Source organism: Lutjanus erythropterus, chromosome 6 (assembly GCF_056507025.1).
Source record: "Lutjanus erythropterus isolate fLutEry1 chromosome 6, fLutEry1.hap2, whole genome shotgun sequence".
Lineage (NCBI taxonomy): Eukaryota > Metazoa > Chordata > Actinopteri > Lutjaniformes > Lutjanidae > Lutjanus > Lutjanus erythropterus.
The window spans coordinates 5,831,990-5,858,543 of NC_139322.1; the positions used below are offsets into that span (position 1 = coordinate 5,831,990).

At 37.7% G+C, this 26,554-nt stretch overlaps 1 protein-coding gene across 1 annotated transcript; it reads left to right on the forward strand.

Moving 5' to 3' along the window:
- Positions 1-4: 4 nt before the first annotated feature.
- On the forward strand, positions 5-25,971 carry LOC146324723 (dnaJ homolog subfamily C member 5-like). Its single transcript, XM_084720333.1, has 5 exons — positions 5-177; positions 22,931-23,105; positions 24,017-24,230; positions 24,355-24,526; positions 25,437-25,971. Exons 2-5 carry the CDS (start codon positions 22,999-23,001, stop codon positions 25,532-25,534), a joined length of 591 nt encoding a protein of 196 aa, XP_084576459.1. The 5' UTR covers positions 5-177; positions 22,931-22,998; the 3' UTR covers positions 25,535-25,971.
- Positions 25,972-26,554: the final 583 nt, after the last annotated feature.

Below are 26,554 nucleotides of genomic sequence, written 5' to 3' on the forward strand. Positions count from 1 at the left end.
GACAGCTTGCTCCCCGCTGCTGTTGTAGCTGTTAGCGCGGTGGCTGTTCAACCGGCTGTTTGAATGGTTTAGCGGCGGAAAACAAAGCTGAACTGGGATGCGAGTATTATAAAAACCGAGTCACTCATCACTTTAAAGAAAACAGAAGCAACGCTACCCGGGAAGGAAAAACAAAAGGTAAGAAATGCATAGAGTTAGCCAGTGGGCTAACATTAGTCAGCTTTGCTGCCCTTGGATTAGTTAGCGAGCTAAATGCTAGCTGGCTTATTCAAACCAGGAATATCGCTGCTCAGTGCAGGCTAGGCTATGGACTGGCTAACAAACATGGATGCTGTGTGTGTTCCTTTGATGCGGTGCCTGGAGATTATCCGCTTTAACCGAGGTTTGATTGTCGAGCCGACCGGTATTTTCTAGTTCGGTTGCCAGTCACGAACCGACAGCCCTGCAGTATGAGTGACCCTGGATTCAGATCCCGGAGCGTCATATCGATTTTTGCTGGTTCTAACGTGATGGTCTTGAGTAAAACAGTGGGAAAATATCACAGGATAAATCCGGATTTGTTGTAGTCTGTAGCCAAGTAAGGTGCTACCGTGTTTTTGATCTCGCCTGTCTTTGGAAATGTTGGAGCGACAGGTGCAACTTCCCTTGCAAGTTGATTAATAGCATGTCAACAAAATAGCCAAGCTATTTAAACATGTAACCTATAGCTATTGTTCTCAGTGGGACAGTTCCTATTAGTGGTTTGCTTCCGAGCGAATCTGAGCTGCTTTCTGTTTCATTCCTAATGTGATGTGTACATGGAGTGGCAGGTTGTGTTATAAACTGGCTGACTGTGTGGGTGTGGGAGAGTGCATGCATGTTAATGGAAGAAGATGTTATAACGTTCTTATAAACATTTCATTTTGTAAACCTTATTATACAGTTGCAGTTTTGGCTCTGGTCAGCAACTTTGGGTCTATCATTAACTACAGTTGTAATGTTTTTAATTAGATTGCAGGGGACTGTCCAGTCCTCCATTGTAAATCAGTATCAGAACTAGAAATACCATTTTGACCTCTGACAGGGCAGGGTTTCTGAAAATAATGGGTCATAAGTGATGTTTGAAAGAGGTTATGTTTCTGACTCTATGGATTGTTATTTGTTCTTGTTTTGTTTTAAAAGTTGCATATTATGCCTTTAAGTTGCTTTGGTGTATTAATTGCATATTTTAGTAGAACAGTTCAATGCAGTGATGCTAGTAGAACGTACTGTATCTACATTTTATTAGTATTTTCTTTTGCTTGATAATCATTTTTAAAAAGCATTATAGTATTGGTCCAATGTGACATCCAGTGATTATGGATTGTCTTTTTTGTGAAGATTTCTGGGAGTATGTCCCTGAATAAAGTTATACAACTAGCAGGAGAACAGAAGAATAATAAAATAAAACAAACATTAGTAGAGTCAGTATAAAAACGTAATTTTGAAGCTGAAATGAAGCTATTTGTCTGTTTTTAAATACTATGAACAGCACTGTGATTAAGTTAAGATTTCAGTGTAAAATCTGTCAAAGAAATTTTTCTGCTGTATTTATTTATTTTAGAGAAACAGGGACCACGTATAATAAACAGAAACTTAAATACTTTAAACCTGTTTGATTATACAGAGATATAGCAAGTATAGTATCTTTATAGTTAGTAAAGAAAAATACTTACTTGCGTATGCATAAGCGTAGCCTAATTGATATATCCAGTCATCCATGTATTTATCATTTGCACACATTCACAAAATATTTTCTACTACTGAAAATGACATGTATAACTAATTAATGAATGGTCTACTATTCAGGGTTGTCCTCAAAAAATGGCACTGGCGAATGTAATTATGTACAATAATTTCTTTGTCCTTGCATTTGTATTAAGAGTCTCACAAAAAATAGTAGATGTTGATATCACTACAAAAAAAATATATCTATAGTGGTGCACCTTTACTCAAATGACCTGCAAGTACACAATCTCATAATGGATTCATCTTGTCCAGATACTGCACAAGCCTTTTTAGAGGATGGCATTATCAGGGATATGCATCTGCAGCCACACAGGCAGACAAGGAAGTATTTTAACAGACATTGTGGTTCAGCCTTAACCCCCACTGAATTCAAAGCTGTGACTAGTTATCATCCGTTTAGATTCATGATATTTTCATTAATTAAGTGCTTAATAGGGATGTCACAATTTCAATATTAAATCAGAAATTGATCAAAATGAGCTTTCAGTTTCAATAATCAAATCAAAAAAGCCATATCAGCAGTTCTCCCAGTATTTTATTTTACTCTCCACCCACTTACTTGTGGCATCTGATGTGTATCTGAAGAAAAAAGCACTTAAAAGACATTATATCACTTGATACCATGTAGACTGTCTTTTGAGAGAAAAATTTGGAAATGTAAATGACAGTTGTCAGGGAACAAAACCAATGATCTGTTGATCTTTGCAAATTAAGACTCAATCGTTGAACTATGGCAAGACCGACAGTGCAAGAAAAAAAAATGTTTAAATACAAAATCAAATTGTGGATTTAGACCATCAGGACACCCCTAGTTCATAAAACCACCATAAACTGCATCAACGTCAGTGACAGAGTGACTCTTTCTTGCAGGTTATTTCTTTAAAATGTCATATCTGAGTCAGCTTTATTGTACAGCACATGTCCAGGAAACATTTTACCAAATTGTATTATTTTTCTGAGTCAGCTGGTGTGTGTAAGGGTTGAGGGGAATGCATGATGTCATCAGTATGAGCTCTGCTACAAGCAGTCATCAGTGACTCATACAAAAGCCAGTCACATCAAATCAGGTTACACCTAGATAACAGACCAGTAGTAGGTCAGAGAGGGAGATTATCACGGCTGACACACTGCAGCTACAATGGGAACTAAATGTTGTTCAGTTCACTGCTCATTTATTATAAGAACTAGAGCTGCAGCTAACATATTCATTATCATTTCTTTAATCAATTGATTAACTGCTTAGTCTAGCCTATAAAATGTCAGAAACAGTTCCCAGAGCCTAGGATAATGTCTTCATATATCTTGTTTAATTTGTTATGATATAAAGAGAGAAAAGAGCGCATTTGAGAAGCTGTACATTTTCTCACCATTAATTGTTTTTCAAGAAATTTCCGACAATATAGCAACTTGTTTCTTTTCTGTGTTTAATTTAAACTCAGTAACTTTAATTAGCTGTGGTGCTGTGTAACAGCTTCCTGTCAGACTGACTCTGCTGTGACCCTTGAAAACCTAAAATTATCCCCCAGCTGGGATTCCTACTTTGGCTCGCTGGTATTTGGTATTGATATTTCTATCCACATATAGAAGGCTGACAGGGTTCGTGTTCAGTCTCTGACATTAGAATAAAAAAAAAGAGCTGTTGATGACTGTAGGAACTGGGTGCTACAGAGCCACTTGATTCATGATTGATTGGTTCTCATTTTGCATCCCAGTTAGTGAGATAGAGGCTGGCCAATAGATATTATTGAAGTTATACGGTCACATGCATGTGCAGTTATCATTCAGTTCTCGTGCTTTTTTAAGTTTCATTGAATTCAAAGTGTTTCTCAAGAGAGAGTCATTCACAGAGGGGTAATCACTGCTGCTGCACACTTCTCTGCTGGGTGACCATCACATGCATTTTTCTGGACATACTTAAATCGGTGAAATTACAAGAAGTGTTTCAGTCAGCTGTTCAGATATGAAATGCTTTGATATTACCTACTGAAGTGTGGAGAGACAAGCAACATAATTGAAAGTCCACAGAGAGCAGTGCAGTTACATTTTTTTGCCTTTTGTGTAAATAAATGTGTTATGCATTTGGGTGGGATTAGCTGTTTTTTTAAGAGGGATGCAATGAGCATAGGCTAAAAGTTAGGATCCTGGATCACAGAAGACTCAAGAAAGTGTTAGGAAATCACCAGCAGCCAAATAGTATAAATAATGATGGTGGCTTGTAGACTTGTCATCAGCTTGTCATCACATTTGCAAGTGAACTTGTGAGAAGGTTGTATACTTATCAAAATATTGACAGTTCGATTCCCGGGTCCTTCAGCCTGCATGTCAAAGTGTCCATGGGCAAGATTCTGCACCCCAAATTACTCCCAATGGATGTTCCATCAAACGATTGGGTGAATGTGTTTAGTTGTTTAAGTGTTTTGAGTAGTCATTGGTACTATACAAATGCAAGTCCATTTCCTAGAACTAGAGCTTAATCAATTAATCAACCAGTAAATCAACTGAAAAGAATTTTGCAAAAAGTTTGTCACTTTGTCAAGCAAAAGCTGCTTGCTGCTTTTCTCTACATTAAATCATTGTAAATTGAATATTTTTTTGTTTTTTGAATTATTGGTTGGATTAAACAATCAATTTGAAGCATGAAACTTTTCACTGTTTTTGGACATGAAGAGACACCCTACGCTACAAATCATGTTCTCCAAATGTAAAACAACATGTTTGTTTCATACAAACACCAACAAATGTCACATCATTACATTTACATATTTTTCAGTGAAAATGAAAATTATGATCATTCCCACTAATTGTGAATCATATCACAATATCTGTCAAAATAATCACAATATGATTTCTTTGCCATATCTTGCACCCCTAATATTAACTGAGAAAATATTTGGCAGGCTATTAACAATTATCAGACGGTGCTAATACTTCCCTATTGTGTGATGTAAGAAATCAAAGAGTCAGGTGAATTTTACTTGTCAGTGTGAAATAGTTTTAGTTTATTATGGTGTCTGGATAGCGGTGCACTGTTAGAAACGGTGTATTTTACTGTTGAGTTAGTGACGGTTGAGTGTGACATTTCTGAAAGGTGGTGCATGTAAGCAAGAAGTTGATTTAAATTTGCTATAATCTTATTTTTATGATGAAGTTAATGACTTAAACTAAATATCTATAGTTTAATTTAGTTAGACCAGTAATTCATCTTTGCAGTTATTTTCTCTATTTTATAGCTGCTGTGTAATCCCATTGACATCCAGTTGAGCTAAACTCCTCATTATACACCTCTAGCTATATGTAGAGACACAAGAAAAATTAGTTAATTAGTCTCTTTAAGTCATCAGTAAAGAAACTGACTGCATAGTTGACTGTCTATAGGTGTGTATCTCTCCTTATTAGAGGAGGCACAGACCTCCTGAGGGAAAAACTCTGTTTCCCAGAAATTGGAGAGATTGTGGCTGCTGATGGCCTCAGGTCATGAGTCTTGCATGTGGGTGTCCTCTAGACAGGATGGTGTAACCGTCCTGTGATCGCAAGTCACATGGGACTGTCAAATTATTCACCTTCAGTTTCCTTTCTCTTTCTCCTACTCACCCTGGGCCAGTCCCCTCTTTCTTTCTATCAGCCCATATCTCTCTCTCTCTCTCTCTCTCCCTGACCCAGCTGTCTCCCCTATGTGTACCTTTGTCTTTCCATCTTCATCACTCACACTCCCCCACCCTGTTTTTCTCTGTCATTCCTCTCCTCCCTCTCTGATCTTTGACAGTGATTTGACATGGATTTGTTCTGGTGGATCCACAAGCTCTGATGTGCTCTGCACTGCTTCTTTAAGAAGTACAAAGTACTTCAGTGAATGAATAGCGTGATAAAAGAAGTTATGATGTGAGAGTTTCACAGCAAACTTGTTAATTAAGCCACATTATCAAGATTAGAACGGAACAGAACTCTATTTTTAGCAGTGCTGGTTTCACAGTTACACCTGAGCTGACTGCCACAGATTTTCCTTTTGTTGAGCTCTGAGCAGGTCTGCCAAGCAGTCAGACATAATGCCTTGCCCAAGGGTATCTCAATAGTTGCCATGGAAACATTGGATGATGTTCTTTTATTCGTTTTATCTGTCTATGTCCACCCAGTTGTTTTGAGTATTTAACTGTCAGTCTTGTTGAAATGACAGCTTTGAAGTATTTGTGAATTGAATTTTAAATAAACATTTTTTAAAATGCAACTTGAGTCACTGAACTAGACTTGATTTTTGTGTAAATATAAATTAGCTTTTATTTTCTTGGACTGCAGACACTGATGATAAACTCAAGTGATGAGCAGATAGTTGGTTAGTAAAACTATAAAACTGGAAACTCAGTGATCATCAAATAATGTCATATTATATATAATAGTTAATATACTGAGGCTGCAGCTGAGCTTTAATGTCATTATTGATTTGTCTGTTTATTTATTTAGGAGGGATGCACAATATTGGATTTTTTGCCAATATTTTCTCACTCATTTTGGCTGTTTGCTGATCAATATATGCAGATAGAACTAACTGCATAGAACAGCAAGTCTATCCTGTCATGGAATTAAGACATTATAATGCTGACTCTTATAATATCTTAAGGCAGATGCAGACATAAAATACATTGTTTTTCAAAATGGACCCGTTCACTGGGAAAAATTAAAAACTTTTTTTTTCTTTTTTGCTGGTGCTGGTTTCTGTTTCTTCTTTACAAATTCATCATAATGAATAGCAACACTTCAAAAACCTTCACACTGCAGACATATTCGCGTTGTGTGCACATAATTTAAGCATCATCTTATCAGTCTATTATATCAGGGTTTTTTTGTTTGTCTTAAAGTTCCTAAAGTTATAGTTATTTATAATTATTATATTATGCCTCCATTACATATCGTTGTCACAAGTTTTTATCTCTTTTACGAGCTCATTGCAAAAAATGTGTTAAGGTATATGTTCTATACTATGTATTGGGCTGCATAATAATAATAATAATAATAATAATAATAATAATAATAATAATAATAATAATAATAATATTCAAATCAACAAAAATCATGTGCAATTTTTTGGTAAAAGAAAACAATTTGTGACAAAACCATCACAATTTTAGTGAAAATGAACATTCTGAAGCAAAAATGTTTGTTCTCATTAACTGTGTCACAATAGCACTTTCAGTCAAAATTATGTATATTATATTCTGTACACAGTATCAGCTGATATATCACTATGTTTTTTGTCTTGCAGTAAATGTGAAAAGTGCTATTACAGTTTCTGAAAGCGTGAGGTGACATCTTAAAATCGCTTGCTTTATCTGATCAGGAACAGTCCAAAATCTCAAAATATTACATTTACATTTGGGCCTATATAAACAGAGAAAAACAATCAAAACTGTTGGCGAATAATTTTCTGTCAGTCAGTCAATTAATTGACTAATTATTTTGGCACTAAAATATACCAGACATTTACAGATAACAAGTTTCATTACAAAATAAATGGTGTTACAGTGAGTAGTGACTTTTTCCAGTGGAGTGCACAGTACAGTATATTCACACACCGATGGCCCAGTGTACCTCAGCAGAGTCCAGGTCATTACTGTAATGTTTTCTCCTGCACTGTTAGCGTCTGTGTGACCATTGAGAAAGCTCATGCATGAATGTCGACAGACAGCTGATTGGACATTAGCTAATGAATTGGATTGGCCTTTATCACTGCATCCCTGTGCCAAGTGAGACTGATGAGAAAGCAGGCTGTTTTGTATATAGCTAACCTTTACTCTGAACAATGCTGTTGTCTGCACTTTGTGCTCAGCTTGACTTTGTCGCTGCTGTCTTTGAAGAAGTTGTTGTTGGCCCTCAGTTTTATTTCTTTATGCTCAGCTATCCAAGTATTGACAAGTGCTGTCTGTCAAATGATTCGTAATTACCCTAATAAATACCAAAGGCAATTTGATTTCTATTTTAGCTTTAAAGATGTTTCACTAATGAACCAGGAGTCTTCATTAGCTGATTACCAAACAGGATGGGCCATTAAGAAAGTACTGTACATTGTACAGTAATGTTCTGAGTAGGGCTCCACAATTAATTGCAATAAAATCACAATATGGCCATGTGCAATATCCAGTGCACACAACCAGAACCAAATTGCAAATTTTAAATGCAGCAAAATGTGTGAAAAAAAACAGCATTACAACAGCATATCAATAATTATAACAGTATAATAATTAGGTACTGTAGTGCATAGATGACTTAGCCTAAAAATCTTTTTCCAGATAAAAAGAAAACATGTTTGTTTGGTACAGACCTCAATAAATATCACATTATCTCAATTTTCATGATTTTTTCCCTGTGAAATTGTAATAGAAAACTGGTCATTTCCACTTATCGTATCACATATTGCAATCACAATTTCCAATTGTGCAGCCCTAACCAGAACCACATTGCAATTTTTTTGAAATGTGCAGCCCTAGTTCTGAGTGACTGAGAGTATTCACAGACAAATCAATGTCAAATTACCCATAAAACTTTGCATTTTGGGCTTGTTCCCTGTCATCGTGTGGGATGTTTTTACTCTCAACAAACCACAACACAGTTCCTTGGAGATTCTTGGGGTAAGATGTCACATTTCAGTCCTGTTGATATAATCTTCAGTCAATGCAGAAGCTGTAGTATAGGCTGCCATGAGCAGTTAACGTTGCTTACAATGATTGAAGAAATACAACAAGTTTTTATTTTTGCAAGTTGACAAACGACAACCTTTACAGCTGCATTTGTCTCACTCACGGACAGTTTTTCCGTTGCCATTTTTGGGTTCCGGCACATTCCTGTTCAGAAACAGGTTGGGGGTGATTCAGATGTCTGGTACCAAACTGGGAGATTCATTGCTCCAATGCAAAATGCTGTTGTTCCCACCTGGGCAAAGGAGCCAAACAAACGGGGGAACAAGAGTTTTCAGAGAGTAAATACTGAGATACATCAATGGTTACTTTCCTACCCTGCGTGTGGCAGCTGTGTTTACTGTGTCAGTATAACATTGAGGTTTCATTATCATCAGGCAGAAAAGGCAGCAGGGCTGCGTGTGTGTTTGTAACCTGATCTCAATAAATGGGCAGCTGCACACTCTTACGATCAAGAATCACTTTTTCATGTTTGTTTTTGTATGTGAAGCTTCATTTTCATCTTACTTTTATAACTAAGGCTGCATCTAATTATTATCTATCAATCTCATGCTTATTTTCTTGAGTGATCTATTATTTTTCTATAAAATGTCAGAAAATAAATGCCTGTTAATAGGGATGCACTGTACTTTACTAAAAAAAAAAAAAGTCTGTTATTTGTTTTTGTTGTAATAGTGATGTCAGCTAGATTTTTTTCCAGTCAGAGTTAGGTCTAGACAGTATAACAGTATTTTATTGATATTGTGATATGAGACTAATTATCATCTTAGAGTTTTGGATATCAAGAGTTAGAGTTAGAATAAACTTTATTATCCTCACAGGAAAATTTCTCTTCAGCACAATGCTACAGTCTGTTGCTTCACAAAAATATTGTTATATTGCGATATATGTTGTCTTCTCCTGATTTTATAGGCTGCATTACAGTAAAGTGATGTAATTTTTTGATCTTACCAGACTGTTCTAGCTATATTTATCATTGTTATGTATGTTAATATTTTGTTAAAGAACCAAAAATTACCCCTGCAGTAAAAGGGTATTGAGGTATAGGGTTGGCAATATAAAGATATTAGCCTACATCAATATCATGATATGAAACTAGATATCATCTTCAATTTTGGATTTATTTATATTGTGATATAAGTGTTGTTTTTTTCCTGCTTGTAAAGGTTTGTCCATAGCCCCCAACCCTACTTTATGTACTCTTGGGTAGTTTAAACTACAGGAATGTTTCATATTTGATAAGATCATCACTATTTGAGAATTGATGGTGTGTTACTTTAGAGAAAATATGTATGTCAAGATACATATCATATATCGCAGCACAGCCTTAAAATATTGAGATATTATTTATAGGCCATTTCACCCAGCCTTTGTATGTGTATATGTCCAATCAATAATCTAAAACCCAGGGGTTTTGATTTACTTTTGTGTAACACAGAAGAAAAGCACTTTATTCTTACATTTGAGAAGCTGCAACAATTATAACCCCAGGACATCAGTGAGTTGTAGCAATAGTCAAATCATCTTAGTATGATATGTACTTAACTTGTGTCTCCTTACCAGTGTTTCTAGTGTCATGCCTGTAGGGCTGCAACTTTCACTTTTATTTTTGATTGTTTGTCTTCATATTTCAGTTCATTGTTTAGTCTATAAAACAGCAAAAATAATGACACATCAGGTATGTTAAACAAAGAGCCAAAACATATCATAACATATTTAATTTACATTTGAAACAATGAAAATTATCACATTATTGAAGCTGAAACCACAAAATATTTGGTATTCGGCAATTAATGTTTGTGTGAATTATCACTTTAGCGTGTTTGTCTGCACATTCTCTCTCTCAGCCCTTTAATGATGAGAAGTGTTATCATTAAGCAGCTGATACGAGGCCTGTGTGAGCAAGTACATGACTTGCTTGGGTCTTTGTGAAAACATTTTAGTCTGTCATAAGAGCCACATCGATAGCAGCAGACAGAAGGTGTGGTCAAATTCCCAGAAGACCACTTAAAGATTAATATCCGAGCAGTGAGAGAGGAGCTGGAGAGGATGTAAGTGTGTGTAACCCACAGAGTAAAATGCTGTACCGACCTACTGTTAAGGTTTCTTTGATAATACTGTATAATATAGCAAATTGAACTTCATTTTATTTGCCAAAGGCTTATAGAACAAAGTCTTTTTTATTAATTTCTGTAAAATGAGCATGCAAATTCATGAAATGCAGTCATTTAATAATTAATAGTCACAGTGTAATACTTATGCTGTCTAATAGGGCTAAACAGAGTGAAATGAGGAGAAAAGGACACAGGAGAGAAGCGTAAACGACACTTGGAGGAAAGATGGTGGGTTGGAAAGGGAAACGGGATGGTGTTGAGAGATGGAAAAGGTGAGAAATAAGGGAAGTTGAAAGAGAAATGAAGAAGGGTACAGATGTTGCAAGAGAAGATGAGCGCGGAGAAAAAAGTCATCTGAGAATGAGTAAAGAGAGGGGAAGCGATGGGGCGGCACGTTAATGGGGAAGCGATGACAAAGGTGTAGATTAGAAAGAGGAAGAGGTGTAGGAAAGTGTGATGATACCAAGAGCGATGGAGGAGAAGTGTAAGATGGATATTAAGTGGAGAAGACGAAGGAAAAAGGAAAAGCAATAGAAGAGAAAGATTGACAGTGATAGTGTGAGAAAATAGGATGGAGGCTGTAGTTTCATCCAACTGTCTCATGCAAGATTTCAAACAAATGTTGCACCAAGTAACACCTAGAAAAATAAATAGGAAATGAGATGCATTTCCAATGATGACATATTTCATTATTGTTGTTTCATTAATATTTGAATGTTTGCTTTGTTGTGTTTAATATCACTGTTGCAGCCTGGACATTAATGTGTAAATCCAAACAAATTGTTTAACTCAATTTGAGGGAAAAAAAACTAATAGGTAATTTTAATCATTATAAAAAAAAAAAATAAGTGATGGTAGGAACAGAGAGAAGGATGAAAAGTCTCTGATAACTACCAAATTGATTGAAATAAGACTGAAACTAGCAATTATTTGCATTATTTATTAATTGTCCAGTATTATTCAGCATTAGCAAAAGAGATGGCAAGTTGCAGAAATATAATATGTTCTCTCTGCATCATTTACATTGCATTTGCTCTTTCTCTGTGTGTGTGTGTGTGTGTGTGTGTGTGTGTAGACAGCAGCTGGTGGCTGGTGTAGTCGGTAATACTGACTAATGATCCATGTCTTCCCTACTGAGCAGCAGTGAGGGAAACAGAGGCAATTAGAGTAAGCCATGAGTCGTAAAAACTGCGGTTTTATTATCTTAGCGGTCTGAAATTGCACTATATACAGGCTTACAGGGAAACTTCACCCCAAAACATTTTTACAGTTTTGAAGCTTTTGGTGAAGCACCTTCATGGTATCATTTTATGGTACAGGAAATTTACGTACTGCTTATATATTTAACATAACTACATTTAAGACAGCAGACTGAATTTCATGTATCCCGAAAAGCTAATATTTTGCCACTTATAACAGTGGAGTTGAGAGAATTAAGGGTTCAGCAGGGTCCGTGGCTCACACAGTAGTGGTTTGTTTGGACAAATTGTTGACAAGCGCTCACAAAGTCAACAAAAGCAGGAAATGCTGCATCTCGTTGTTAAATTGTTTCACAGTAGCTGCATGTTGCCATTATACAGCACGTTTGTTTTATTCTAGTTGCTTCCTTGTTATTAGAGTCTTAAAGACGAGTTTATTAAATTATTAAGTATTTAGGTGTTTTGTTTATCTTTAAAGGAGTGCCACAGACCAACATGTTTTCTCCTCGTTGTATTGTGGGCTTGATCTCTCACTTTTGTATGTGCTATGTACCTCTATTTCTTTGACATGTCTTTTGCGTGCTTCCCACACCGTGACTGTTAGTGCCCTGTGACCCTGAAATGATATGTAGGTTTTTTTAGAGAACTATAGAGCAGAAGTTGCGGCCACAGATGCGATGTTTCAAACCTTGAGAGGCAAGTGCTGCAACCATTAACAACTGGATGAAGTGAACATATTTAAAATGTTGGATTTGAATGAGCATTTATTGTGGTGTCACAGAAAAAAACAAGACAACGATAACGAGAAGACAAAACTTTTAGTCCGTGAATCACAGACTGGCTGGTAGATGCCCAAAACAGTGACTGCAGTTTTAAACAATAGATGAATAAAATGCTACTTAACAGTCCCTTAAAACCCTTAAAACAAAGACATACTGACTGAGTAAAGACAGAGAGAACAATCCACTTTTTATCAGTTCTGATCCAATTCCGGTACCTGAATAAGGATATCTATTAGCGCCAGGGAAATACCCTTATCTCCCACTTTAATACTCTCACAATATTTGGGTGCCTGTTCAATATGTATTGCAATTTGATATTATGACTTCGACTTGCAATTTTAGTTAGCTTTTGTAACACTAGACCATGGGAAAAAAAGTTGAATCATACACTTCTGGAGACTGTATATCATGATGAGTCATATTTCTGAAAACAATCAACATCACTTTTCAGTCAGCCTTTGAGTTTTATTTCAGCAGCATCATTTCTATACTTATCTAATATACTATACTAATATCTACACTCATCTTGTAAATTTGCATTGAGCCTTGTGCTTTCTCTCTGAGACTTAAAGACAGCCAGACAGGTACCATAAGAATAACTGCAGGATAACTCTCTATTTCGCTGATGCTCACATACATATACAGTGCATATGAACAGCAGTCAAATCCATTTACTCCAGAAATCCCCAGATGCCTGTTATTAAAACATCAGTCTATGTAACCCGGATCTGTATATGAATCAGTCAGACATCTGAGGACTTATGTCAGTATTGGCACTCAATACCAATATTGGATGGAATCTGTCCCAGCTCCATGACTAAATCAAAGACATGCTGTACTGGACTCTGTCGCTGAGTGTATCTGGGTGTTGCTGAGAATGAGCTGTGGCGCTCAGTGAACCTTCCCTTGATAAACAGAGGTTTTAATACCAAGTTGACAGTGAGGACACACACACACTTATCCCATCAGGAATGGGATTCGCTTTGCCTGTTTATCTGAGGTTATATTGTACCAGTTTACACAAGGACCAAAATTAGCACCAGCCACCAGCCAAATGTGCTAAAATATGCAACTGGCTTGTAAATTTGCTTCACTCACCAACAGCCAAAAGTTGAACATTCTTAAGTTGTTTGGCTGGTGGACAAAAAAGTGAATTTTGCACCCCGACTGTACAGTATACAGAGCATATGGAATTTTTTTTAGAGCAGTGGCATGCAAGATTCTCCTACAGGATGGTGGTGTACCACAACTCCCAAAATAATTTAGTTTTTTTTTTTTAACTTTAATGAAGTTTACTGTCTTAAGCACAGCGTAGCTCCTTAAAGGAATAGGGTAGTGCATAAGTGTGTATAGCATATGCAAGTGAGGGAGAGTGAGCAGAAGGCTGGGAGCGACAGCGCCACTAGCAGAGCAGTAAACTGTCGATCTGGCAGTAAATTTACGACACAGATTACGGTGTCAGTTAATAAACAATGTAGCTTCACGAGATGAAGAAAAGTCTCGTCTGTCCCGACTGCTGGAAAAGTGATGGGTTAGCCTTGAAGAAAGCTGAGCAGGAAAGGCTAACACGCTAAAACTAGAGCTAGAATTGTACCTTTACAATTTTGCCTCTGGTGCGATTGTATCAGTCTCAGAAGCTTTGTAATCCAGCCTTGAACTGCAGCATCTTTTTGGAAACCTGATAAAATAAATCCATATTGATAAATCTAACACAGAATATCTTCTGTGAAAATTTATCCATTTTTCTGTCTTGGAAACAGTTGCTGTTGTTGGTGGTGTGTTGTTAGCCACCCCCTGACAATCTCAAAATGCCTTTGGTTGAGTCTGTCTACCAATCAGAGGCTTGTATTCCTGACGTGTGTGTGATGGCGCTGATCCATAGATGTATTTTTAGATGCATTCCCTGGTAAAAACATGGGGTTGACCCTTCAAAATAAAATCTGCGTCTGTAACGGCAATGAGCTCAATCCTGCAGTAGGAACCACATGACCACGTCATACGGTTATTGTCACAGCCATGATATCAACAATATATAGATATTTTTGACCAAATACCTCAATATCAATATTTGTCGACAATCTTTAAGGGGTGACTATTACTGACTGCCACAGATGCATGAGACACAAAACCCACACCTTATATTCACTTGTCACTATCATATCACAATTGTCTGTTGAAGCTTTTGAGATAGTGTCACTTTCTTGCCCACAGGAAGTGACTTGTCTAATTTTTTAAGACAGCAGCTGCAAACTGCCAGAGAAGCCATAAACAGAAAGCACTTTCTGCAGATGAAATAGCACCATCACAGACAAAAGATCTTTTGCTTTTCTGGTCCTTTTTGTATAAATTATATGTTGCAGTTTGCTGTTCTTGTGTGAGTGGAGTGACAGCTTCCTTTGATGCAAGCTGACAACAAGAACCCTGGCCTATTTTTCCTCAATCTCCCTTTCTCACACACACACACACACACACACACACACACACACACACACACACACACACACACACACACACACAAAACAGTAAATCAGAAAACAGCTCTAAATATTTTAGAAAGTGTAATTGTGACTGACTTCATACACACCGTAAAAACAACAGTATTCTCCAACCATTTCACTGCCGAGATGAACTCATGACAAGAGTACTGCTGATTTGAATCTCTGTGAAGGGAAGTGAATCAGTCACACACCAATCTTCCTGTGTAGTCTCACTTCATGTCTTAAGCAAGGCTCAAAACTCCAGACTTCTCCAATAGAGCTGCTTTGTGTCTTAACTGCAGCAGACCTGTTGTTGGCATTACCTAAAAATCTCATACAGGTAACTAGAACCCAACCCAGCCTCCAAATGTTTTGTTTTGCTTTGTTTTTGTTTTGTTTTGTTTTGCAATAAACAAATAAATTAAAACTCAGCTAAGCTACTACCGAGTCTATGCCAAAATCTTTTTACGGTACCAGATATGCAATTTTTCCTGACCTGACATACAGCATATGTGCTTACAAGTGCTGTAGTTGGTCATTAAATGCCAAAGGAAGAAGAAAACACAGTGGAACAATAACAACTACAGATGCAGCCACAGCTCCGCTCCAGAATGAAAACAGTGCCATCAAAACCTTTCAGACAAAAGGAGGAAAGACCTGCACTTGAAGGGAGGAAAACTTAGTAATTTAGTGAAGCAGCCCACAGACATCCAGAGGGTGTGAGTGAGTGAGTGAGTTTCACTTCATGTCACATTAACAATGTGTTCAAAGTGTTCTCCTTGTTATCCTGAAATACAAATTACCATTAGGTTTTTGAGCTTCCAGTTATGCTCCACGTTGTTTGCAATGGTTAAACTGTAATGGTTAACCAAATGTAAACATAGCTTGTAGGCTACCGTCAGCTACTCTCATCACACCACGTCCGTCAATTTAAACTGCTGCTAAGTTCAGCAGAAGAAATAAATGCACTTTTGCATTACTTACAGACGTGGCAACATGCGTATCAGGCATAATAAATGTCACCCTCAGTCTTTCGTTGTTCTCAGAGGAGTTTTGCAGCAAAGAAAAATAATAACGGCAGAATTATATTCTTGTTTTGTTTTTGTTTGGGTTTTTTACTGTGAAATGGAATTGGGTATGGAAAATCATGGAAATTAACTGGTGTTGGTATCCAATACTAAATTTCTGGTATCAAGATAGCCCTAACTGTAACTTGACTGACTTGATTTAGGCAATGCGCCTGCTCTATTTCATACGTCTCTGCCCTATATATGCCCTTTTTTGCATGTACTCGAACTGGAGTTACGTACAGGTTTTGTGACCTGCACTTGAGCATATTTTCCGAACTTCTTGAGTTTGGTTTCCCAGGTAAAACAATGCAATTCCAACATTTTTCTTCAAAAAGATTGCTACCAAATGATATGTTGCATCATCTGTCCCCTGCAGTCTGTTCAGTCTTATGGGCAGAGCTTCTGAAAGTCTTCATACCCCTGTGTCATCTTGACCCCAATGCAAAAAGCCTGCAGTTGGTTAATAGCACATGATTTATTGCATCATGTTGTACAAGTGCTTTTTGACACATGTTTCTATTTTACTTGTTTTATTATGTTCTTTCCTCTCCTTTCAAGTTCCTGACATTATGAGAGGATTTATGGTCGCACAGTATACCGCTGCAAAGCCAGGAATTACAAACACACAGACTGTCTCATATGTTAGAAGGTTTAGTGTTGTTAATCAAGCAGGCATCAAGTCACGTTGTATATACAGACAGCATTGTCTTTGGCAGCTATTCAGGTTTTCACAGGCTGTTTGATGATGTTTTGTTTGTTATGGAGACAATGTCAACATCTTTCTGAAAGAACCCAGTTACACAACCTCGGAAAGCCGAGCAGAACAAAGTCTGGAATGATGCTCATATACCACCGTCTCTTTCTGCGTTCTGAAAACATGCTGAAAAGGTTGTTATTGTGAGCTGAAGTTGTGAACACATGGCAGTAGGGTTTGGAAAATTTTGAAATTTTGCCGTGAGGTATTCGTTAAGATCCTGAATTGTTCAGATGCAAATTTTACCATCTAATTTGTTCTGCCAAAGGACCGTACCACTTGTTTTCTAAAATTTGAATAGGTAAGATCATGATGTCAAGAATTGTCTTTTAAAATTCTAATTAACTTTTTTGCAGATAAAATCTAAAAATCGATTATTTCCCTCATCCCTACGACTGTTGAACGGTTATGGTGAATTTCTATATTATTTTGGCATCAGTGTGTTGAATTGCCTTTGCCTTGAATTGCTGTTGCAATAAAGCTACAAAACAAATAATGCAAACAAAGTAAATTTTGGCACTCTAGATCAGAGCAAAGGAAAACAAACTGGCTATCAGGTTTTAACAGGAACTGTAAATTTTGCATTTCATTTCCAATGAAAAGACTATTAAAAAAATATCAATGATGTGAGTTTTGCTCGGGTCTGTGCCAGAGAAGCAAACTGGAACCTACGATTTGTAGGCTGAGGTATCTCTGTAGCTCCACAATGCTTCATTTATGTTGTTGCACATTGCACTTCCTGCGATTTGGAGATTGCACTTTAGATAATATTTTGATTATTTGTTCAGCCCTAGTGAAAATCCTGTAATAGAAAAAAGAATTCAGTGAAAATAAAGTGAGACTCAGGTGTGGAAGCACATGTATTTTAAGTCTCACACTCGCACAGAGCCAGACTGTAAGACACAGACCATATGCTGTCACCCTCATTACACTGTGTGTTAATTCTTTCCACTCTGTTTCTTCCTGTGAATGGCCAATTTGACTTGCAGCTCATTCAACAAGACAAAATCTCATTGGTTGAGTGTTTGGTCTAGGCTCACTGTGGTGTTTGGATGTAATTGTTGAACACACACACACACGCACGCACACACAGACAGACTAGCACAGACTCGCAGTATGTTGATAATCCCTGGGGTGCAGATGAATCGCCCTCATTGGTTAATCCCAGTCAGGCGGGTGGTGAAACTGTGTTGTGATTGGTTAATCTGAGGCACAGTAGTGGGCGGGATTCAAGGAGCTGTTAAATCGATGTGTTGTCAGGCGTGCCGTTGTTGAGGTGTTGCAAGGTTGTCATGGCAATAGCGGCCATCTGGTGCCATATAGGGCTTTAGACTCAGACTAATGGCTGACACACAAATGAGGTCTTAAAATAAGTATTTTTGTCTTATATCATATCAAAGTATTTTCTTGTGTGGCACCTTTTTATTCCACTGAAGACGACTCATTTACTTGTAGCTTTTCCAGTTGTGTTTGTTTATGGCGTATGTTTCTTTAACACTCAGTCCTGGTCCACATTTTTCCCACCCTGTGTGTGTTTAAGATTATCCTTGTATGTTTAGGTAACTAGTCAATCATAGTCTGCTAAAATTAAACTCCTCTCACTCACTGCCCCAGTTCAACACACGCACAAAAACCTATTTTTTTTATAGTGGATGATGGAGCCAATCCAATATGTCTGTAGAGATGATTTTATTGGCTAATTTTAGGCACTTTGCCCATCAGGGAACAGTGACTATAGATGTCACTGTAAAACATCACAATTACACAAACAAAGTAACCAAGCGAGGCAGTGATAAAACAGCACCTCCTGTGTTCTGCAGGATAAAATTACTGTTTTTGTCAGTTGAATGTGGTGGCTTTGACAAGCAACATATAATGGCTATTTCTGGTTGAATAAAAAGGATTTCACTCTGTAACAAAAAAGCCATATCTCCATATGGGTCTTTTCCATAATGTTATCAGCAAAGTTGTGAAGTTTAGTTGATTAATCAATAAGCCAGTCGAAATAAAATTAATTTCCAACTATTTTGATTGTCGATATATCGTTTCTGTTATGTTTCAAGCAAAAACGTCAAACATTTGCTGGTTCTAGCTTGTTAAATGTTAGGATTTGCAGCTTTTCTTTGTCATTTATGATGGTAAATGAAGAGTCTTTTGGCTTTGGACTGTTGGTGATTAGCTTTTTTCACTTTTTTTTACTATTTGACCAAACTATTAATATGTTAATTGTGAAAATGATCGCCAGATTAATCAATAGTTAAAGTAATCATTAGTTGCAACAGTTGTCAGACACTTAGAATAATCTGAGCCCATCAGTGACAAAAACAAGCACTTCTAGTGGACATAGTTTGGCGGGTGCAGTCGCCCCCAAGAATTACATAGCAGCCACTGCAACCCGTTTCATGGCTGCAGTATGTTTGGGACCCTAAAACATATCTAAAAAATAGAGTCCAAGTTTACTGCAATAACTCTTTAAGTGGCATCTCTTTAAGCAGAAAATAAACATATACATATTTCTAAAAACGCACACTGGAATGCAGTAATTACTAGACACTGCTTAATGGAGTTGCTCAGTCCATTAACTTACTTTGGTTATATTATTTCCAAGAATAAATATCACACAAAAAGGACATGTTAATAAGGATGTAAATCACACTAATAAGTCTGTGATGAGATCCGTGTTCTTGTTACAATATTCAGCTCATGAATCACAGTGTGATAATTGCTCATCAAAAAAGGTGCAGGACTAGCGTGAAGACAGCGTGAAGCTTCTTTTCCTGTCGTTAATTTAAGTCTAGCAGCAGTCTGCTCCAGTCTGTCTGTGTAGCTGAATTGGCTTACTGTGGTCTCTAAGCCTGCTAACCCCCATACACCTGCTGTCTGACGGGGTTATATCAACCACAGGGGCAGAACTCTGTTACTGCTCAAGGAGTGGATTTCCTTCAGGACTTCAAGAACCTTAAATCTGTAATCTTAACAACTCTGTTTGTACTTAAATAACAAAAAATTGAGTAGAGGTGGGTGAGCATTTGTTCTTCCTGTTATGCGGATATTCACATGGCCTTTAATCATCTCTCTTCCTGCTTTAAGTTGGTTCATTAGCCCGTTGTTATTGTTGGCGGTGGGTGTTCTGTCTGTGAGTGTACTGTGGTCTGGTTGAATTAGCTTACCATGATGCCTGCTGTACATAAGCCCTGCAGCCCCACAGTGGGTGGATTTAGTGTTGTTTTTCATGATGCCTCTGCTGGGTGGATTGACCTGCTGTAACCTCGCCGACTCTCCTGATCTCGTACAACTCTCACATGTACTTCATCAGGCTTTGACCAGATGATTTAGCAATAATGCAAAATTGCATAACACAGGCTTCAGCTCTTAAGTCACCAGTATTTTAAAGGGATAGTTTAGTAATTTTTTTAAGTGGGTTTGTATGAGGCACTTAACAAAGCTAGCAAAGCTGATCACTGTACTGTTGTGGACAGGGTCAGCAGCAAAATATATGTTGGCCACTTTAAAAAAGGCCCGGCTGTTAAATATTGCTCTCTCCAAAACCAAAACTCCTTAAGCAAAAACATTGTATTTAAGGGGTTAGTTCTGATTCACCAACGTCACACAATAACAGAAACAAAATATTCAATCAAGGCTGCGGTAGATCAGCAACTCCTGGGTCTGTGCAGTAAAATTACTGTTTTTGCCGAGGGAGTCTAGTTGATTTGGAGAGGGCAATATTTGACTTATGTTATGGTGTTTCCTGTTTGCAGGGTAAAGCCAAGTTTTCCAACCAGCCACCATCGGCCCAGCAGCCGGCAATATATTTGTCACCCATTCACCGTCCTCCCATCCTCCAGGGTCTCAGCTGGGAGACGTGTGCAAGCACCAAGTTCACTATGTTACTTACACAACATACATTCACTACATCCAGTAAACAAAGCAAACTCTCTAAGTTTCAAGAAATGAAATATTCTTACACCTATTTTCCTTATTAAACAGAAAAATACAACCATACACCCTCTAAATTCAAGTTTCGCCCTTTCAGAGAACCAAGATGAGCTTAGTTGGGTTGTTAACTTGTAAAACTCACCCAAACCATCTTTGTTAGTCTTTCCGCTCTTCTAGCAATCACCAACTCTGGTTTGGTCAAAATAAATCCTTAATTCACGGTGTTAGACGTGCAAAGAGTATGGCTCTGCAGGGTGTTTAAACTCTCTTTCCTCACCCATCTCAGAGCACTCTGCTCCGGCTGACTTGGTGTCTACTGTAACACTGGAATCACCAATAGGCCATATATTCATCCAGTCACCCAACCCTGATTCAAACTGTTCCTGATTCTTTTCCAGGTGGGCCTTTTTAGGTGTCTAAAATACATTTTGCTGCTCATCCACAGCAGTATGTTGCTTATTTTCTGTGCTCCTCTCTGCTTCTCCTAACTTGGTGTGTGGCGACGGCCATATACCATAGTATTACACTAACCATGGATAAGTACCTGATGCAACCCCACTTCACATGATCTGAACTATCCCTTTAAAAGAGAAGCTAAAGAAGTGGATAAAGAGGTTACCAGTGCCTGATTTTCACACTGTATTACTGTTGACAGTCAAAAATGAAACTACCACCATCTAAGTACTAAATGACTGTAATATTTGTCTTTGGTTGAAGTAATAATTTACTCACTACACTGAACTTTGAGACAATGAGCCACTTGAGTTGCCAAAGGAATAAAGCTTTATGAACATTCTTCATGTCACGGCCAAGGATTTAAGTTGTATTTGTTTCTGAACAGTTGTTGTAACTTGACAAGAATTACATTTTTGACTGAAAAAGAGTTGCAGAGCACAAAAGTTGCCATGCTGTGTTTCAGTGTATTTCAGTAGTTCATCGTCATCGTATTAGTCAGCACTTCCTTATTTAATGCTGTAGATAAAATAAGACAATTGCATCACTTACAGGGATAAAAGAGAGAACACAAGAGAGAAAGTGGGCCACCACAGAAACAAAATTAACAGACTGAAAATCTGACTTTATTTGGTTTGTTTTACTTATTAACTTCACACAACACAGCACAGTTTTCCACTTTGCATTAGTCCATCCCAGATGAGCTCAGACCCCAGAGACACCCACAGTGCTTCTGGATTTCATTCATATATGGCTTTTGCTTTGCACAGTAGAGTCTTAACTTGCATTTGCAGATGCTGCGACAAACTGTGTTTACTGGCAACTTTTTCCCAAGCCCATGAAGTAACCTTTATACAGTTATGTGGGATTTTAATGCAGTGGGCCAAAGGTCACAGGCATTCAGTGTTGGTATTCGGCCTTTCCCCGTACGTGCAGAGACTTCTCCAGATTCTCTGAATCTTTTAATGATGTTATGTATTGTAAGTGGTGAAATCCCTGAATTCCTGCCATTTTTTGTCCACACAGTTTTTCACAAAGTGGTGAACCCCACCCTGTCAATGCTTTGAACAACTTAGTCTTTAATACCAAGTTATGATACTGTCACCTGTCACAAACATGCGTTTTTTAGCATTACACAACTTTCACAGTCTTTTGTTGCTCCTAACCAAACTTTTCTGAAACAGGTTGCAGGCAGAAGATTCAAATAGAGTGAATTTACAAAGAGCAATGAGTTAATCAGTTTGAACACTGAATATCTTGTCTTTGTACTGTACTCAATTGAATACAAGTCCAAAATGATTTGCAAATCATCGTACTGTGTTTTTATTAACATTTTGCGCTACGTACCAACTTTTTTGGAATTGGGGTTGTAATATCAAACCCAAGTTTCTCCCCTCTGTCCCTGTGAAAAACACTCAGACCTGGTTTTGCTACCACCAAAGCCCCTGTAGAAGCCACTGTTTGGTGTAATTCTGTCGGCAACAAGGAGGTTAAATGGATCCAGTGGAAATCCTACACCTGAAAGGTGACATATAGGCTGAATTATTGTGTCAGTAAATGAAAGAATGTGTGCAAGAAACAAAGTCAAAGGGCCAAGTCAAGGAAAACTTTAAAAAAAAAACAAAGTGACTTGTTTTGGTTTGAACCTTCAGCTCATCAGTCTTTGTCCACTTTTCTCATTTCTCTTCCTGACAGGTGAGAGACTGAGTGAGCGAGGGAGTGAGTGAGAGTAGGAACGAGAGAGAGCGAGAGAGAGAAAGGCCATGGAGCAGCAGAGACAGAGAGCTCTCTCCACATCTGGAGAATCGCTGTACGTCGTGCTGGGAGTCGACAAGAACGCCACGACAGAGGACATCAAGAAATGTTACAGGTATGTTAACACAGACACACGTAAAATTACATATTCACCCAATACTCATTACATTTTAATGTTCAATTGAAAAAAAAACTAAATACATCCTCATGAAACTTATTTTTGGCTCTGTTGTCTTGTTGTAGTGACTACGTTTTCATGCATACTGATTTCAATGTATCGAGGTCATTTATAATCATTGCACAACACGGCGTTGCACAACGAAATGAACGTTGCAGTTCATGCTGCACACACATACAACATACTGTACTCTATATACAGATAATCAGTTAAATTCAGACAGCTACATTAGGAATATTGTATTTTTCAGACTAAGGGCACATATTTTAATATATTTTGTGCATGTAAACATACTCAGAGTTTCACTGTTTAATTTTTAACATAATTCTGATCATGCCATTTGTAGATTCATTTTGTGTTCTGTTTTTTAAGCAGATTAATTTTTTTTATTTATCTGTTTGTTCAGTTTATTCTGGAGCGAGTGATTGAAGAATTTCACTATAAATTGTTCTGTTTATGATTGTTTTGTGAGACAATAAATACTTGAAAAGGCACTGCACCTGTAATGTTGATGTTGTATGTTGTAAAACCACTAGAGGGAGCCAGAGGCCTGTGGCCATCTCTTTTAATGGGTCAAATTAGTGAGGTTAAACAAAGTTAAACAGTTGCATGTGATTCATGTCACCTAATTACTGAAGACAGTCTTAACTGAACCAAAGACTCTAATACTGATTGGTTAAGCTCCATCTATGTTTAATGATAATTAAGGCTGACTGGAACACTTGCATAGAAGACAAAAGAAAGTCAAACACTTGTAAAGGCCTCTTGGAATTATTTGTGTGTCATGGGGTCTCATTTCACTGCCATTTTTAAAGATCCTCTGTTTCCTCTGTGTGTCTTCATTGCAGAAAATTGGCATTGAAGTTTCACCCAGACAAGAACCCGGACAATCCAGATGCGGCAGAAAAGTTTAAAGAAATTAACAACGCCCACTCCATCTTGTGCGACGCCACAAAAAAGAATATCTACGACAAATACGGCTCACTGGGGCTTTACGTCGCAGAGCAGTTTGGAGAGGAAAATGTCAACACTTACTTTGTTCTGTCCAGCTGGTGGGCGAAGGTAGGACGGACAGTTTCCTTGTTGCCTTTGCTCTGCCTCATTCATGTTTAGCTTCATAAGTTGATTGGTTGTTTAATTTTTAACATTTCTCTCTCTCTCTCTCTCTCTGCTCTTCGCCTCACAGGCCTTGTTCGTCTTCTGCTGCCTGGCCACAGGCTGTTATTTCTGCTGTTGTCTGTGTTGCTGCTGTAACTGTTGCTGTGGTAAATGTAAACCTCGGCCGCCCATGGACCAGGAGCCCGAGTTCTACGTCTCCCCCGAGGACCTGGAGGCCCAGATGACCGCTGACGAGAGAGGTGAGGGCGGAGACGCATGTTGCTGTTGTACTAAAAACACAAAACTTGGGGCGCCACTATAGCTCAGTTGGTAGGGCGTGTGCACCATGTGTTGAGGCTATCAGTCCTCTGTAGCAGCTGCCGGTCCGATTCCCGCCTGTGGCACATTCGTTACTTGTCATCAAAAAACACACAAAACTTTACCATGACGACTTTGTTGAAAGTTTTCAGTTTACAAGAATATACAACAGCTACTGTAGAACCTGACTTTCTGTAAATTAGGATTGTAAGAAATGTCTGTTGAGGTTTTTGAACGAAGCCTCGAATGTCTGTCGTCAAATTTTTTGATGTCATCATCCTTAAAAAAAATAATAAATCAGCTTTCTTTAATGAGCATAGCTTTTAAATTTTGTTAACATAAATGTAATTTATGTTGCTGTTAGACCACCCTATTAATACAGGTGCGTGCCTCCTTTTGTGTGCAGCAAGTGCACAGAGCAAACCATCGTGAAAACTTTGTTTTTCTACATGGTAGAGGGAGAGGAATTATACTCCCATCACGTAGGTGCAAGGCCATCAGACAGTTTAAAAGAAAAAGGTAACGCCTGGACACTTAATCAGAATGATTCTGATATGATGAACATCAAAGTGTGCAGGTGTTACCTTATTTTTTGAAAGTCTGAATGCTAAAAAATACAGAGCAGAATATTTTGCCGGATAAAAACATGAGAATTTTGGAAATTATTACATAAATTAATTATTACATGTCTTTTTTCAACAAATTTGGAGTTTTGGACTTTACAACACCCTGCAGTTATGTTATAGTTATAGTTTCTATTTCTTTTTTTAGCATTTCTATGTTCTTACATTTACTCTTGTATATATTTGTCTTGTCTTTGTATGTATTCTAATGTGTGTGTGTTCTCCACAGATGGCAGTGAGCCCATTGTGATGCAGCCGTCTTCAGCCACAGAAACCACCCAGCTCACCTCTGATGCCCACCAAAGCTACAGGACCGACGCTTACTAGATCGACACACACACACATACACACACACACACACAGGTCACACCTTACAGTACATAACTGCAGTGTCAACCAGGAATACACACACACTCAAAACACCTGAGTGAACCTGTCAGTTCATCTGTTATTTTCCCTTCACAACAGTAATTAATGATGCCACACACACACACACATACACCAGCAAATACTACATACCATCACTCAGTCAGAATGAGCTCAACAGCTCAGACCAAACTCTTGTCAGTTTTTAAATTCTAAATCAGTGAGTGAGGGGAGGAGGAGGAGGAGGAAGACAAGTGATGGAGGGAAAATAAACACAGTCCTCGAAAAATAAAAGCAATTCTTTTCACACAAGTTGCAGAATGCAGATGAGAAGTTTCTTCATAGATACACAACAGACATGGTGTTCAGGCCAGTTTTATTACCCAGAGTGACAGTCATCTTTTTCTCTCTCGAAGACCGTCAAAGAAAAATATCAAATATGCTTGATAGCAATCATGAGTCAGATACAGTCAGGAGCACTGTAGGGTAATTTAAGAGGGACACACCAACCCTTTAAAAACACAGAGACACATTAACTAAAACAAATTCATGATGGTTTCACCTGTAAGATGCATTTCCATTTAAAAAATAATGAAAGAAAAAAAGCATAAAAACCTCTATTGAAATGTTGGACAGACAGTTGTTCTGTTGTCGTCTAAAGAGGAGTGTACTTTGAAGCCATAATTTGTACTCTTCGTATTTGTAGCTGTAAAGCCCAGTTTATACTTTACACATGCAATCAGCACGGTGTAAATTTAGTGTCTGGTGTTTAATAACCCATGATGCTGACACTTAATATAAACACATTCATATCCATGTGTTCTGGACTGTATCTGACCCCTTTAGTGTTGTTGAGACTATACAAGGATCTTTAACTTCCCATCAATCAAGTCTTTATGATACGTCATTAAAAACTTGTTTTTTAAACAAGAAAATGAATACCTTCAATCTTTTAACATTATTGTCCAATACCTTTGGTAC

Coding starts and splice junctions, on each gene's coding strand:
- LOC146324723 (XM_084720333.1), top strand. CDS start 22,999: ATGGAGCAGCAGAGACAGAGAGCTCTCTCCACATCTGGAGAATCGCTG. Junction 23,106..24,016: donor GACATCAAGAAATGTTACAG/GTATGTTAACAC, acceptor TCTTCATTGCAG/AAAATTGGCATTGAAGTTTC. Junction 24,527..25,436: donor GATGACCGCTGACGAGAGAG/GTGAGGGCGGAG, acceptor TGTTCTCCACAG/ATGGCAGTGAGCCCATTGTG.